Raw genomic sequence first — 18,208 nt, 5'->3', positions numbered from 1 at the left:
ACAACCAGCCCATCTAAATTGTCTCAGCTCACTTGTTGAGGTAAAGCTCTGAAATGCTTTCATTAGCCAAAGCCCTCTCCTACTACATGGAAGTATGCATGGCTGTTTGCACTGTATCTTAGTCTGATTAATGCCAGCCCCCTACGATCTGCTTCCATAATCTGACTAATGCCAGCCCTTTATTAATCACTACCATAGTCTGACTAAATCCAGTTCCATATTATCAACTACCTTAGTTTGACTAAGGCCAGCCCTTTACTATCCACTATCTTAGTCTTACTAATGCCAGCCAAATACTATCCACCACCTTAGTCTGATGAATGCCAGCCCTCTACTACCCACTACCTTAATCTGACTAAATCCAGCCCCATATTACCCCGTCTAACCCACTACCTTAGTTTGACTAAGGCCAGCCCCCTACGATCTGCTTCCTTAATCTGACTAATGCCAGCCCTTTATTATTCACTACCATAGTCTGACTAAATCCAGTCCCATATTATCCACTACCTTAGTTTGACTAAGGCCAGCCCTTTACTATCCACTATCTTAGTCTGATTAATGCCAGCCAAATACTATCCACCACCTTAGTCTGATGAATGCCAGCCCTCTACTACCCACTACCTTAGTCTGACTAAATCCAGCCCCATATTGTCCACTACCTTAGTCTGACTAATGCTGGTCTTCTACTATCCACTACCTTAGTCTGATTAAATCCAGCCACATATTATCCACTACCTTAGTCTGACTTAAGCCAGTTTTCAACTATCCACTACCTTGACTAAAGCCAGTCTTCTACTATCCACTACCTTAGTCTGACTAAATCCAGTCATATATTATCCACTATCCGCTACCTTAGTCTGACCAAATCCAGCCACATATTATCCACTACCTTAGTTTGACTTAAGCCAGTTTTCAACTATCCATTGCCTAAGTCTGACTAAAGCCAGTTTTCTACTATCCACTACCTAAATTTGACTAATACCAGCACAAGCCTCTACTATCCACTGCCTTAATCTGACTAATTGCCACCCCAATACAAACCACTACCTAAGTCTGACAAAAGTCAGCCCTATACTATCTATTACCCCACCTCTGATAATACATGTATTGACAGAAGCAGTAAAAAAAAAACACTCTGAAAAGTTTAATGTTTTATTTATCTTTTCTCACAACAAACAGACCCTATGCTGTATATAATGTGTAACAGGGTTTTTGATCACCAGTGAAAATGAATAAATATTTGAAATAAAGAAAATACAATAGTGGTGTTTCTATGACAACACCCAGACTTCATGGTACCGGTACACTGAGAATAGTACAAAAATAATAGTATCATGGCTCTACCTAGAGCAGATCCTAATGAAATGGGAGAACAGGTATTACATAGTAATATACTGGTTACGGGTCTGAGAATCCACACAGATTTCACAAACCACAAGAGAACATACTAATGACACAGAGGTTTGGCAATATTGTCCTCACTCACACCTGTAACAAGGGTTAGATTTAATTATAGGTCACACTGTCGATAAAAATATAGCAGTTGAAGATTAAATCAAATTTACAATACATGGTTTTACAGAAAATTAAACTACATTATAAAATGCAAACATAACAACTTAGTACCTATAGACCAATTAAATCTGGGATAACCAGAAGATAAATAAAAGTCAAATTAATTTCTATAGTTCACTAAAACTTTTTTCAAAAATGTTTAAGAAAATTAAATTGCATTACAATTGGCAATTCTCATCAAGGAATCATCTGCATGTTTGTTGATACTTGTACATTCTTTTCTCAGATGAAAATTTGCTCATGACAAAGTGAATTTATGATAGTTAATCTTACACAATGAAGTAAAATTGATCTATCTTACAAAATTAATACTCCTGTTATTTCTTATTGTTAATTTACTTTCTTTAAGTTTGCCTAAGTACGATTTATTGAAAAGCACAAAATATTGCACAAGGTTTTCAAACTACAGAAAATCGCTTGTATTTTGCATAATGTTTCTGTAAATGATAGCATTTATTTTATTCACAAGATATAATTTTCCTAACACCATGATTCCCCGTCATTATTCACACAAACTGAATTTTTGTATTGCAAAAATTCCCCCCAATTTACAGGAAAATAAAGAAGTTATGCCAAATAAAATTTGATCAACATTAATATATATATATATATATATATATATATATATATATATATATATATATATATATATATATATATATATATATATATATATTGGCTATCCATAGAGTGACTTTTTTTCGCCATGCATGTAAATTTGAGCAAATTGACCCCCCCCCCCCCAAAAAAAAAGAGAATATTCTGAAATTGTTTGCTTTACTACAACTAATCTGGTTAAAAAGGTCTAGAATAATTCATATGAGTCACATAATCCTTTAAGCAGAGTCAGTACACTTTTTAATAATTGAAACAAACAATTCTTTCAATAAATATATTATTTCTCAGTACATATTTATTTGGTAATTGCATATTATCAATAACCAATAATCTCTCTTTCCAAAGTGCCATTTTTGTTACAAATGATATGTACATAACCTCTTTTCATACCTGCAAGTAATCTAGACATATCCTGAAAAGACATATATATACATATTTTGACATAACCTGGATAGACAAACCTACATGCAGTTTAGACTTAACCTGGATAGACATTCCTACATGTTAAGACAAATCCTTGATAGACATACCTACATGTATGTATACTGAATAGAGATACATACATGTACATGTATTTAGACTTCACCTGGATAGACATACCTTCATGTGGTTTCAACATATCCTGGATAGATATATTTACATGTATTCAGACATAACCTTGATAGACATACCTACATGTAGTTTAGAGGTATCCTTGATAAGCATTCCTACATGTTTAGACATATCCTGGATAGACATACCTGCATGTAGTTTAGACATAACCTGGATAGACATACCTACATGTTTAGACATATTCTGGATAGTCCTACCTACATGTAGTTTTTACATTTCCTGGATACACATACCTACATGTAGTTTAGACATACTCAGAATAGACATACCATGTATTTTAGACACATCCTGGAAGATATGATTACGTGTAGTTTAGACATCCTGGATACTAATGTTTTATTGAGAGTTGTAGTTTAGCTCCATATTGTCAATATGTCCTCTTAATTAAGGTGTTATAATTGTTAATCTTACTGGTGTAGCTTGAATAAAACTATACAACAAATAGCTCCTGGTTTTGATATACACTTGAAGTGTCAAGGTTGATTTTCAAATGCACTCTCAAGGGTTTTATCATTTGGTTTATATATAGCTTTATATGCAGTACAGAATTCTTACTTTTCTAGTATCTATGTCTATAAATCTATTTTCCTTATTATGGTGCACTTTTCATTGTTCTAACCAACATTAGAGTAAACTTATTTTCTCAGAAGTAAAAATGTCATTAAAAAATAATAAAACTGAGGATTAGTATAAAATAGCATCAATAAAGATGAGACCTCTTCTAAAGAGGAAAAAAAATCAGCAACAAGTCAGAGGCTACACAAAAATAAACAATAAAAATATATAGTGGAGAGACCAGATCTTTGATTGTGAGTATAATAGATATCTATATTATTTTAATCTAAGAAAAATTCAAGGCTATATTTTAATACAATGATTTTTTTTCCACAAAGTTTAAGGGAAGTGTTAAATCGAGCTTAAGTTTTTGATCTTCATTTGGTCACTTAATCATGTTCTTCCCATATATAGATCTTGGTATTTGAACATTAAATTGGGGAAAGGAGTAGAACTGACAGCATTTCCATATTTAGAAAGCCCAAGTGTTTTAACAAATTTTACACATATTCATTTGTTATATAAGCTTAAGAATATTTGGAGTAAATGTTATATCATGGTTAACTTTTCTTGACATCTGACAAAACAAATAGGAAACTGGTGTATACAAACACATGTACTATGGAATTGTTCAATAACAAAAACTTCAGCAATAGCAACATAATTTGATTGTTCAAGACTTTCATACAATGCCATATAACAAAATTGTCAAAGGAAAAATATTTTTGATATCAGAATAATCATGTTAGGAAAAAATATAACAAAAACACAGATTATGTAAAGAAAATACATAGTTGATTCACATGTAAAAAAAAAAAAATTAATTCTTCATTATTGGTGACTGGTTTAAAGGAGGCAAATTTACAAGAAACACATTTTTTGTAAAATAATCAGAACTGCACTTTATTTCCATGAGCTTGATCCAGAATAGCAGAATAAATGTGGTGGTATGTAGGCTAACTGTATGGCACAACACTGGTAGCTGAGGGGTTTATGTGATCTGCCTGAGGATCATGGGTAATGATGTACAGCTGGTAACCAATCAGTGTCCATCAGACCTCTGTTTTCCAATATGCTGCAGATTCATTGGTTCTGATACCATCAAAAGAATGCACATGAAATACCAAGACATTACGAATCACAGGACACAAAATCCGCCTTACACTCATAACGTATCTGAAAGACTTCAAGGTTTGACTTAGAACACACTTTGAAATGTTGGAGAATTTTTTTTTTCTCATTGTTTTTTGCAGCTATCAAATGTCCACACTTTGTTTAAGTCCAATCAAACTCTCCTCGCCTATTGTACAAATAGTCTTGCAATGGAATGTTTAAGCCAAGGATTTGAGTTCTGATCAAAATAAACATTCATCATTTGGTCAAATCTACGAGAACATTTATGTCATGTAACATAAATAACAATAAAGCTTTACTATAACACAAGACAGGGTCCTCCACTTTGCAAGTTTTACAGTTCTTTGTGTACAAGCTTTGGAATGTCTACCATTGAAGATTCACTGTGTGAACACAGGGGGTGGATCATGGGGTTTGGTAGGTGGGGCTAGGACCTGCCCAGCTACACCTCGGTGTCTCGCTGTATATGGAGGGCATCCATCTGTTCCAATATAAAAGCTATGGTGTTTTTACGAATCAGTCCCAAATGAGACTTGAGAACAGCATTTTGTTCATTACTAGCTTCCAACAGTTCCCTCAATTTAGCATTCTCTGCCATCAACTTGTCCCTCGCCTGCAGATAAAGCATAGAAAATCTGTAATTTTTTTTATCAAAAGAAAATAATAATAATATTAATAAATTAATTTCCAGGGGAAACAGCTACAAACTGGAATGAATTATAAAATAAAAGTGAGGTATATTTACTAGGTGCAAAGTTGTGTAAAAAAAAAAAATATATGTAAATTCTCTTAAAAAATATTGTTGGGAAAAAAATGAGAAGTTTTCAAAGGCAAAATTTCCACACATATAAAAATGAATTTTATAAAAATGTCTTAAGGGAATTCATTTCAAACGTAAATAATTCATATGAACTAAAATTAAGGATAAAAACACTCTACTGGTTAATACCTCTTTGAACCAAACACTTCTACTACAGTTCACTGAACAAAAAATTGTACACAGCATTTTGTTACATCTAGGACATTCTACTGCATTAGTGCTCTATTGATTACCAATGTTCTTCAATTTTTAAAAACACAAAACTTTTGAAAATAACACTTAGACAAATTAGCATCAGAATTGAATTTGTACATGTGTCTGCAATATGGTATCTTAATCATCTGATATCAATAAGATTATTAAATTTAAGCCATGTCTTTTTTTGTGCCAAAATTCAAAAATATTTCATGCAAAGACTTTATTGAAGAAGTATGAAATCACATGTTTCTGATAATATGTTACTTTTTTACTTTTTTTAATAGCAATGCAAGAGAAAGTTGTTAATATTAATTCAGTGTGAAATCATAGAGCTATTTTTTCTTGTAGAAATACAGATAATATATATAGCCCAAAATGTTCTGCTTATATTTACAATCATACTCAAATTTAAAAAAAAAAAGACAATGAAATGAACAACATCAAGTGAATATGGAGGGGGATACAAAGAAACAAGCACAGATCACAGAGGGGAGTATCCATGGCAACTTACTGTGCTTCCTCCTGATTGGTCGAAGACTAAATACAAATAAGAAACAATGAGGAGCATAAAATTCACTCCATGCTTAACAAATATTGAATTGACCATGCTGTTTGACTACCACAAAATTGTATGAAATTGGTATAAAGACTTGTTTATAAAATTCTGATGTTAGAGAATTTTGGCCATCATCAACACTCACCTCATCAGTCTGGGCCAGCCGTGTGAAGACGTCTTCTTGACCTTCATAAAAATCCTCATCCCCGTTCATGTTTGAGCGACGGAGGTCTGTAAAATACACTTCCTCTGTCTGTGTCCCCACACTCACACGTGACCTCTTCTGTCGCTGTGAGGCTTTTCTTCTTCCTGGGTAGGTTCCTACCTCGTGTGAAGATGGGCCTATGAATAATTAAGAAAAGAAATCAGTAGGTCTTCTAGCTACTGAGCTGGATAGTACAAAAAATGAAATTGAAGCCAGTCAGTAAATACTGAGATGCTTTGTTACTTCATGTCTTAAGTTTTATTAAAATATGTCAATCATATTTGCTGATATGCAGACTCAATCATATCTAATTCACTAAATGTCTATACCTATACTTCTCTTATTCATGCAGCATGTACTACAGCATTGAAATAACTTTTCCAATTTGCATTAAATAACAAAGAAAGTTAGAGACAATACCCACCTATAGTTGACTTACCATTAGGGACATCTGGCCGTTTGTTCCCAGCTGCCTGCTGTTTATTCCGACACTCCATCACAACCAAGTCTTTACAATGTTTATGAGCATTAATACCACAATCTGAAAATGTATACATTTCTGTCTAATTATAGATTGACAATATATAAAGGTGTATTTATCAAAAAAATATGAAAGAATTCTAACACATCAGAAAATAAAGACACTGAGGGCTTATAATGTTTCATAGGTCATTTAAATTCTTCATCTTAAATAATCATATTGGTGCATTTTTGTGTTGATCAATAAATAAACTCTATGGTCACTATTTTGATTACTGCCAAATTAATTAAAAAGACCACACACTGTGTCAACATACTGGGATATAAAGTGTCATATCATTTCAGTGTTTAACATTCCTAAAATATCATTTAATGTCTGGAGACCTTGACATTGGTAACTGCTCAGGACTTATATGGTACATACATGTCTTTCTGATGACCTTGTTTGGGAATATGTTCACTCAAACTTATATTTTCACAAAATTTAGGTAACATAATTTAATGTAAAGAATATTCTTTTTTTTATCATGTTTATATATGAAACATTTGCATTTTAGAGTCCATGCAGTATTGCATATTCAACACATTAAATACTGAACACAAAATATCTTATATACATTTACTTTTATTTGATCATGCATTGAAATTAAATTCTTAAAATTCCACGCAAATCAATTTGATATTCTACCAGTAATGGTTCATAAAACATAAATGACTGTAAGGTACATTTACCTTTGCATTTCCAACCTTGCTTGATTAAACCCCATAACTGAAAAATAAAACAAGAAAATGAAATATCTATTGTCTAGTTTTTTCCTCCTGGCTATTAGACACTGGAAATTGTTCATATAATGACTTTTTAAGAACATTGATCTTAAATTAACTGTCCCTTAATTGTTTTCTATCACAAAATTAAGCATTGGTGTAATTTGAATTTTTTTATGGGAAATAACAAAGCAATTTAAACCATTTCACCCTCCAACTTCCTGGCTAGTAAGAATGCTAAAAGTTCCCTTTCTCAACTTTTCCACTGTCAGAATTTCACTCTCAGACTTGAAAAAGTAACTTATTTCCTCACATTTTCATGAAAACATTACATAATCTTCAACAATCAGGTAATGATGTGATTTTTCTCACAGAACAGGATTACAGTCCTTGGAGAAATCCAGAGAATATGCTAATGTTGCCAAGATTATTCCTTTTCAGACCTATGATTATACCATTATTTGTCTCTTCCAAGATGAACAAACCCCACTACTGAAAAGCGACTCCCAACACTTTCCTGCAGAGTTTAAACACCACATAACAATGGCTAGAGGATCTGCTTACACATCAATGTCACAATACACATTAAATCTACCTGGCCTTGTCCCCAGCTAAGTCAATTATACACATCCATTTATCAATTAAAATACAAATGTTTGTTTATTTATGAATTCCACCTTCCTGTCAGGTTTAAAGGATAATCCTTTCCATAATCAGATATTGTGAGGAGAAATTTGTTCATATTTGTTTCTCACAAATAAATTAAAACAAAAACAAAAAAAACCCAAAGATTATTTTGAAAGTATACATTTAGATATGTCAAACAGATATAATTGTACTATTGTTCAAAAAATATATGTACGGGCATTTCATTTATCCAGTTTATCAAAACAGAAAGTATGTCCATTAATAAAACTCTCCTTAATAACCTAGAGTATTACAGAGAATTACAAGCCACAAATGAATAGCCTATAAAAACAATGGTCAAAGATTAATAGTCTGTTACTTACCCCAAGTTAAAAAAAATGACTGAATAGACCAGACATGCCAAAAAAGCTTTCTAGAACTTAAACTCACCACTCCCTGATCTACTGCACAATATCATAATCTTATCCATTCAAACTTCTGTCCCGCCTGTTATTAAAGTGTTAGATGTTTAAATATGAGCTACCCAAATAAAGTGCTGATTGCGTAATCTTTAGGAATACCATCCTTTGTACCTATTAACTATACGGACATGAAGTGTCAGTGTTAAAACATCTATAACTATGTGTTGTCAAATTCTTCTGTCATAACCATGTATTACATCCACAACACTGATTCTAAATGTCCCCCTCGGTTTAAACAGCTTTTTTTTTGTCGTACCTTAACGTTGTTAAGTACATGTACATTAAGGTGTGTGACAGACAGCTAGAGTACATTTAAATCAATTTTTCGACTCTATAAAAGATCATATCTTGAAGAAAATATATTGGTCCCCTAAAATATAGACAGCTGTTTAAAACTGACATCTAGCCTTACTTTCATCAATATGATGTACTAGTAATCCCATTTTATATAAATAAACCATTATTACTTCAAAGTTTTATAATTTTACAGATTAACAAGAGGCCCAAGAGCCTTAATGGTCATCTAAGTATAATACAACACTCTAGAGGATCCACAGAAATATAAAATAGAACAAAATAAACTGACAGTTGAATTTATGTTCCCAAAAGCAAGAGAAATAGGATGATCAGGGATCAGCAAAACACCTAGTCTAGTACTTGGTAGCAAATCACAGAGTAGATCTATTTACTTGCCTGTACCTGCCAGTGCTACTACACCCCCATTTTTCACCATGGCCATGTAGACTAAACCATCAATAGTGCTTGAATACATATAGAAAACCTAACACATTCTCTCTCACACTGGCCTTTCTTTGTCTTTATATAACATTTAAATACAAAAAAGTATTTTTGTCTCATTTTCTTCAACTATTATTTACAACTCTACTTGACCAATAAAAAACTGTGAAAGTACTTTTTGTATTAAACATTAAAAAAATTTGAATTAATTTTTTTATTCAATTGACCTACCATTTACATTATTCACAGTGATTAATTATCATAGGTGAACAGCAAAGGGGAATAACTTCTCTCAATAGAGTAAACATTTTCCTACAATATCAATACAGCCCGTCCCAACACCAGAACACTTGACCCAGTGGCCCCAAATTTCACAACTCTGATAAAAACACCTTTGATCATTACACTTTGTACTCTGCCTCTTAGATGACCAGGAGCAAATAGGAAGATTTTCAAAAAATAATGCATTTTCACTATGTAATCAATAAAGCCATGTCCTATCCCTGATCCTGTCCTATCCATACCCCTGACCCTGGGGCCATGAATTTCACAATTTTGGAAAAGGCACCCTTGTTTATCATAACTGTGCACTTAGTTTATCTGCTTAGTAAGCAGGAAAACAGACGATTTTTAAAGGATTAATGTTTTTTCCCTTTATAATCAATGGAGCCCTACCCTAACATGAGAACTCCTGATGGGCCATGAATACAATAATTTTGGAAGAACACCCTTGCTCATCATGAACATGCAATTAGTTAGTTTGCTAATACCCAGGAACAGAGTGGAAAATTTTCACAACTTTGGAAGCGGTACTCTTGCTTACCATAACTATGCACTTAGTTTGTTTGCTTAATACCCAGAAGCAGAGAAAATTTGTAAAGAAATAATGCATTTTCACTATATTATCAATAGAGTCCTGTCCTAATACAAAAACTTCTGACCCACGAGGCATGAATTTCACAATCTTGAAAGTGACACCATAGCTCATCATAACCATGGATTTAGTTTGTCTGCTAAATATACAGGGGGAGAGAAGAAGCTTTTAAAAGAATTTATGCATTTTCAATATGATCAATAAAGCCCAACCCTAACTCAAGAAACCCTGATCTGGGGCCATGAATTTTACAATTTTGGTAAAGACTCAATGCTTATACAATCATGTCAACAGTTTGACTACTTGATGTCCAGGAGTAAAGAAGATTTTCAAAGATTTCATTAACTTGAATGGTTTTAGCCTCATCCCCCAGGCCCAAGGGGGGGGGGGGGGGGGGGAGGGGGGCAGGAAATTCAACATCTTTCCTCCCCTTCACCCATAGATGCTTTATCCAAACTTGGTTGAAATTGGTTCAGTGGTTTCAGAGAAGAGACTGAAAATGTTCAAATGTTATCACACAACAAACGATGACAGACAAAAACAGATAGCAATAAGTCATCTGAGTGACTCAGGTGACCTAAAAATGCTACTTACTATTCCACGAAAAAATTGGGCAATAATATTAAAAGATCCACGTGAGAAATCATGTCACACAGACTAGGATAGATGTTTAATTAAGTCACAGACCACACAGTGTGTCAGAGTCCATGAGAGAAATCTCAAAAGTATCCAAGGTCTACTAGTAAATACACTTCGACGGTGCCATGACAGATTGAGCACAATCTTCTTTACTTATCCTACACAATACCAAAAACATAATTCATACATAGGTACAAAGAGGTGGGAATTCCACTTGCATTGTACAGTAAAGATAGATTGTGTGTAGTACTCAGCAGCTCTGTACAGTGAATATGAAACGTGGAACGTAATTACCACATTGTACAGCTAGGACAAAATGTGGAACATAATTACTCACCACACTGTACAGTTGGTACAAAATGTGGAACATGATTACTCACCACATTGTACAGTGAGGACAAAATGTAGAACATAATTACTCACTGGCTCTGTACACTGGGTATAAAAAATGTGGATCATAATTACTCACAGGCTCTGTACACTGGGTATAAAAATGTGGATCATTATTACTCACCACATCTGTACAGTGGGTACAAAAATGTGGATCATAATTACTCACCACATCTGTACAGTGGGTACAAATTGTGGAACTTCATTACTTACCAGCCCTGTACAGTGGCTACAGAATGTGGGTTTCAGGTATGTGGTCTCATGGAAATCATGCTTAAAACTGTTCTGCAACACATGGCAATTGGCTTTAAAAAAGTATGTCTTCATCTCAGCTTTGCTGATCATGCCATCCCTGTGATCAAACACGACATAGATATCAATTTTTGGCCAAATTTTTAGTGCTATCACTGATATAAAATGCTCTAAAAATGAAAAAATTCCTATTTGTTTTACAACAGAAAATAATAAAGACCTTTAACACATGTTGCACTGAAATGTTCAATATGTTGAACTTACTGATCAGCATCCAGAACACAGAATGAATCAATGAAGGGGAAATTCCCAGCAATGGCTTTAAACTCATCATGGGATATAAACCCATCCTTGTCATGATCGTAATTTTTAAACACAGCCTGAAATAATAATACAGTGTACACATGTACTCTGAAACAGCAATGTGCTGATGGCTCACAATAAAAAAGAAATCATTTTAAGGTTTCTCTTTAGGAAATTTGTGTTTGTACGGTTTTAACAGTGGCCAAATTTTGTTTGTGTTTTTAATTGCTGTAGCCTGAAAGTTACACATCTACAAAATATAGTTATGAAGTTGCCAAAAAAAGTTTCATTAAACAGTTTTCCAAGTACGAGATATTCTGTGTACAAATTAACACAATCAAAATACACTTTGCAATACAGCAGAATTTTTAAAAAAAAAAAAATCTAGCTCTTTTATTCACAGATATTCAGTGGCACATTGATATTTAAATCTATGAAGTGCATTTCCTGTTACATGAATAAAAATAACACTTATCTACATAAACACCAATATTCACAAAATTCTTTTCAGTGCTGATCAAGTCTGAATGCTAGCTTGCATATGTGAAATATTTTGAATATCTTTTGCCACTGCATGAATACTTGTCGACTAAAGGGCTGTTTTTTGTTTTGTTTTGTTTTGTTCTTTTTTTGTTTTTATTCAGCTAATGCAAAGTGCATTTTGGCCATTGTTAAATCTTTCTCTACAAACAAAAAACTGCCTTTACTGAAACCTGAAAGTGTACATTCTACAAAGATATGTAATTTTATATTTACTACTGTCCAACAAAGAAATTTATTGTAAAGTTTTTTTCTGACTAACATTTACCTCAACCATATCATGAACATGTTTGTTTATTGTGTTTGGATCAGGGGGACTAACTCCTGCCAGCCACTCAGCAAACACCACTGCCGGCTTGGTTGGGGTGGACGGCTAAACATATAGAAACAAAACTGGTGAATAAATAAGATTGATGATTCACAAACTGTCAGATTATAAGTTCTTAGAAGATAGAATGAAACAAGTAATCTCATGATGTATTCTGGGGAAAAAATTCTTTATCTAACTGAATACAATTTCCCCCCATTTGAATTTGCTCAAACCATTCCGATTTTGATAACTCAGGGTACCACCTCCCATCATATTTGCAACTTGTTCCCATATTTAGCCAACTTCAAGAAGCGGGGGGGGGGGGGGGGGGGCATTATAAAATGGGGTAAAAATTTTGCCTTAAACTGTATATATACCATTACATGTAACAACTTACTGTTTCACTGACAGATGATAAGGAATTTCTAGGCTCTCGTGCCAGGGAGAGTTCATAAATTTCATCTTCTGTGTAGTGCAGATCAAGTGATAACTGTTGAAACACATCAGAAACATTGTTCAATGCATTAATTCAATGGAAGTGTATGGAAACATCTGCCTCAAATGTAAAATACATGTAGCTGCATTAAATAATGCTTGCAAGTTAGCTATATGTAACACCATACTTTACCAAGACAAAGCTTAAGGATGATAGCCTTTGAGACAACAGTTGTAGCAGACATACCCTGAGTGTATTGACAAGGTCCACATTAGCAGTGAATGGAATGACATCATGCAGCTGAAGTTTGGTCAGTTCTTTCAGTGTTTGTGAAAGCTGAACCATTTTCCGGAAATTAATTAGATTTCCCTCTACTTGATCTGGTAAAGCTGTATGTAGGAGGATCAGGTCTCTCAGATGGACAGCTCTAAAGAAATAGAGTTCATCATGTACTTGTCAAACCAAAAAAATAAATAATAGAAAAATAAACAAAATAAACTTGAGCACATGTACCGTATGTCCTTCTACATAATCTTAAAGAATGATCAATCATTTTAAAAAAAATCTTATTATTTGGACAATTATTCACTGAAAACAGTAATTTCTTTCAATATTTAAAGAGAATGATTTTCTTGCAAAACAATTTTATTTAATGAGTATTTTCTGCTTGAACTAGTTCTTTGGATGCCATCATACTAACATGATAGGTATTTTATTGTTTTATGCCTATTTTAAGCTTGAACTAGTTCTATTTTATGAGTATTTTCATTTTGATCTACTTCTTTGGATGCCATCATACTTACAGTATGGGAATTTTGAACTCTGTAGCCTTGATCTGATTGAAGACTTTGCGATAGTTGCTGAAGTTGTTATTAGAGGAAAGAAGGTCGGTGAACTCCATCAGCGTCTAAAACAAAGATAACCACATTATCCCTAATGTCTAAAAATAAAGACATCACATTACCCCCAATGTCTAAAAACAATGAATCACATTATCCCCAATGTCTGAAAAAAGACATCACATTACTCCCAATGTCTAAAAACAAAGACATCACATTATCCCCAATGTCTAAAAAAAGACATCACATTACCCCCAATGTTTAAAAACAAGACATCACATTATCCCCAATGTCTAAAAACAAAGACATCACATTACCCCCAGTGTCTAAAAACAAAGACATCACATTATCCCCAATGTCTGAAAAAAGACATCACATTACCCCCAATGTCTAAAAACAAAGACATCACATTACCCCCAATGTCTAAAAACAAAGACATCACATTATCCCCAATGTCTAAACACAAAGACATCACATTACCCCCAGTGTCTAAAAACAAAGACATCACATTATCCCCAATGTCTGAAAAAAGACATCACATTACCCCCAATGTCTAAAAACAAAGACATCACATTACTTCCAGTGTCTAAAAACAAAGACATCACATCATTCCCAATATCTGAAAAAAGACATCACATTACCCCAATGTCTAAAAACAAAGACATCACATTACTTCCAGTGTCTAAAAACAAAGACATCACATTATCCCCAATATCTGAAAAAAGACATCACATTACTTCCAGTGTCTAAAAACAAAGACATCACATTATCCCCAATGTCTGAAAAAAGACATCATATTACCCCCAGTGTCTAAAAACAAAGACATCACATTATCCCCAATGTCTGAAAAAAGACATCACATTACCCCCAATATCTAAAAACAAAGACATCACATTATCCCCAATGTCTGAAAAAAGACATCACATTACCCCCAATGTCTAAAAACAATGAATCACATTATCCCCAATGTCGGAAAAAAGACATCACATTATCCCCAATGTCTGAAAAAAGACATCACATTACCCCCAATGTCTAAAAACAAAGACATCACATTATCCCCAATATCTAAAAACAAAGACATCACATTACCCCCAATATCTAAAAACAAAGACATCACATTACCCCCAATGTCTAAAACAAGACATCACATTACCCCCAATGTCTAAAAACAATGAATCACATTATCCCCAATGTCTGAAAAAAGACATCACATTACCCCCAATATCTAAAAACAAAGACATCACATTACCCCCAATGTCTAAAAACAAAGACATCACATTACCCCCAATGTCTAAAAACAATGAATCACATTATCCCCAATGTCTGAAAAAAGACATCACATATCCCCAATGTCTAAAAACAATGAATCACATTATCCCCAATATCGGAAAAAAGACATCACATTACCCCAGTGTCTAAAAACAAAGACATCACATTATCCCCAATGTCTGAAAAAAGACATCACATTACCCCAATGTCTAAAAACAATGAATCACATTATCCCCAATGTCGGAAAAAAGACATCACATTACCCCCAATGTCTAAAAACAATGAATCACATTATCCCCAATGTCTAAAAACAAAGACATCACATTATCCCCAGTGTCTGAAAAAAGACATCACATTACCCCAATGTCTAAAAACAATGAATCACATTATCCCCAATGTCGGAAAAAAGACATCTTATTACCCCCTATGTCTAAAAACAATGAATCACATTATCCCCAATATCTAAAAACAAAGACATCACATTACCCCAATGTCTAAAAACAAAGATAATCACATTATCTCTGGCATCTAAAATAAAAGACATCACATTACCCCTGGTGTCTAAAATAAAGACAATCATATTAACCCCGATGTTTAAAACAAGGATAATCACATTGCCCCTGATGTCTTCAACAAGGATTATTGCATTACTTCTGATGTCTAAAACAAAGATGATCACATTACACCTGATGTCTAAAACAAAGCAATCACATTACCCCGAAGTCCAAAAAAACATACTCATTGCCCCTGAGGTATAAAACAAAGATAAATATATTATCCCAAATGTCTTAAAACAAAGACAAACACATTTTCTCCCTGTTGTCTAAAACAAAGACAATCACATTTCCACTAATATCTAAAACAAAGAAAATCATATTACACCTGATGTCAAAAACAAAGACAATCACACCCTGATATCTTAAACAAAGACAATCACATTATCCCTGATGCCTAAAACAAAGATTAACACATTACCCCTGACTTCTTAAACAAAGAATGATCCAATATTTGTAACCATGATAGCATTTTGAAGGTGTTATCAAATAGGAATAATCCACTAAAGGAATTCACAAAATTTTGATTATTGTCCAATTAGACCTTGAATTTACATTGAAGTCTATGGGCAGCACATGTATTATTAAGATACCGGTATTGTACAAAGTAATTTAAACTTCATACAAATCTCTTGGCAAAAATTTGCATTAGCTCTCTCTTTACTAAAATACAAAATAAAATAAAATAAGTCATTTACCAGAGATTTTTGACAAAATTAAAATTTTATTATTTCATCAAGGGTAGATAACTCTTTAAAAGTGTTTAAGGTGCAAAATGGCTGGCTTTTTGGATGCTATCAATCATGTGAATTTAGTTCATTTCACTTTCATCATTATCTATCAATACATATTTAACTCATTTCAAATGTTTCAAAATTGTTCAATATCCCTTCATTATACACTGAATACCTTAAAGAAAGACAAACATTATCCCTGCTGTCTTAAAACAAAGACAATATAATTACCTCCAATGGTACAGATTCATTGCTCAGAACAGAAATTTAATACAGATAAACACTGTCTAACAACCAATGGAGTCATTAATGCAATAAGTGACAAGTACTCCAGGTGATAAAATCTGTATCAATATCTTGATACATGTATCCTAAAATCTTTATGAAATACTGCAATACTGATATTATCATGTTTATTAAATATTAAACAGGATGTAATGCATTTACAAAGCATGTATTTTAATAAAGTGCACATAAGTCAAGTAAATAATAGCTCATTTTGTAAAGTACATGCATAAGGAAGTTATTTGATGGTGATTTCATCACGAAGTCTTATACAAACTATTCTAAAAGGAAAAAGAAATACATATTTTTAATTGATCTTCTGCAAATTGTGTCTAATAGTGGTTAAAATATTGTAAACATAATACATATGACTGTGTATTCTATTTAGCGACTTTGGCTGTAAGCTGCTTCTGCTAAATCAAGTACATCGCTAAACGTCTTTAACACATACATTTAAATCTTGCACATTCAGAAATGTGCTAATTCAAATTTTACGAGATACTGAAGTTCAACTGTTAGGGGCCTTAGGACTTCTGGACAGATAGATCAGTTTAATCCACCAATAGAACAGGTTTCTAACTGGGAGTGTAACTGCTAGTAACATTCCTGGATGCAACAATGCCAAAATTAGAGAGAAATCTTTACACAATAGTCTCACAGAGGCAGGTCTCAAGGCACACACAGGCCATCACTTTACAACCATATTCACACAAAAAGAACGCATGTTACTAGTGTATGCCAAGATTTACATGTGACCAACAATGGATGGACACAAAGTGGTCACCACTTAGTCCTGAATTTCTCTCCAGTTGAGCAATTATGGAAGGAAATAGATCAACGAATTTGACTTCCCGGATTTCAAATGCCACCAATGAGATCAGGCAAGCACTTATGGAGGAATGAAAACTTCTCCCTATTCAAAGAATCAACCTTCTGATCAATTGGAATGGAGGAAGAGGGCACATGCAATTATTGGCTTTCGAAATTTTGAATTTTAAAAATTAGGACCCCTACTTCCTATAGTCAAAAGTTGCAGTGCTAAAATGCTGTTTGATTTGATATTATGACTTAATTAATGACAATTATGAATGAAATATTACCTAAAATTGTAATTGGCTATCATTGTGTTGCATAGTAATAAATGCCAACCTTATATATATTTAGGTATGCATTTCTTTTTCCCTTCAGTATATAAAGTTATATCAACAATCAAATATTTGTGAAGCTAACTGTAGCCTTCTCCCTACTAGTATGTCTCTTGCCACAGATTTTTTTTCCCTATTGATTACTCTCTTAAATCTTTAAAGGAATCACAGATGAGCTTTTTTCTGGCTTCTATGAAGTTCTTTTGAACAGCCTTGCTATGACCTGTATTACCATTTGTCCATGACTGAATCTTTGCTTTGCTTTTATTAATG

General features: G+C 33.3%; 1 protein-coding gene across 2 annotated transcripts in view; it reads right to left on the bottom strand.

The window, feature by feature from the left end:
• Window positions 1–4,103: 4,103 nt before the first annotated feature.
• The window catches only part of LOC133181969 (ras guanyl-releasing protein 3-like), a 53,191-nt gene continuing 39,086 nt past the window's right edge, over window positions 4,104–18,208 (bottom strand). The window contains exons 10-20 of one of the 2 annotated variants that reach the window (XM_061316639.1): window positions 13,913–14,016; window positions 13,356–13,536; window positions 13,071–13,163; window positions 12,632–12,736; window positions 11,785–11,900; window positions 11,482–11,620; window positions 7,486–7,522; window positions 6,713–6,814; window positions 6,214–6,410; window positions 6,024–6,049; window positions 4,959–5,107 (exon numbers count right to left, since the gene is read on the bottom strand). In XM_061316639.1, coding sequence (XP_061172623.1) covers window positions 5,092–5,107; window positions 6,024–6,049; window positions 6,214–6,410; window positions 6,713–6,814; window positions 7,486–7,522; window positions 11,482–11,620; window positions 11,785–11,900; window positions 12,632–12,736; window positions 13,071–13,163; window positions 13,356–13,536; window positions 13,913–14,016 — 1,116 coding nt within the window. In that variant the 3' untranslated portion in view covers window positions 4,959–5,091. Of the gene's footprint in view, window positions 5,108–6,023; window positions 6,050–6,213; window positions 6,411–6,712; window positions 6,815–7,485; window positions 7,523–11,481; window positions 11,621–11,784; window positions 11,901–12,631; window positions 12,737–13,070; window positions 13,164–13,355; window positions 13,537–13,912; window positions 14,017–18,208 lie in introns of both variants that reach the window. The other variant, XM_061316638.1, reaches the window with a different exon arrangement.

Source organism: Saccostrea echinata, unplaced genomic scaffold (genome assembly GCF_033153115.1).
Source record: "Saccostrea echinata isolate AGI-Se365-2 ecotype Australia unplaced genomic scaffold, CSIRO_AGI_Sech_v1 ptg000009l, whole genome shotgun sequence".
NCBI lineage: Eukaryota > Metazoa > Mollusca > Bivalvia > Ostreida > Ostreidae > Saccostrea > Saccostrea echinata.
The sequence above is the reverse complement of the archived record's forward strand: the minus strand, read 5'-3'. Positions and strand labels throughout refer to the sequence as shown.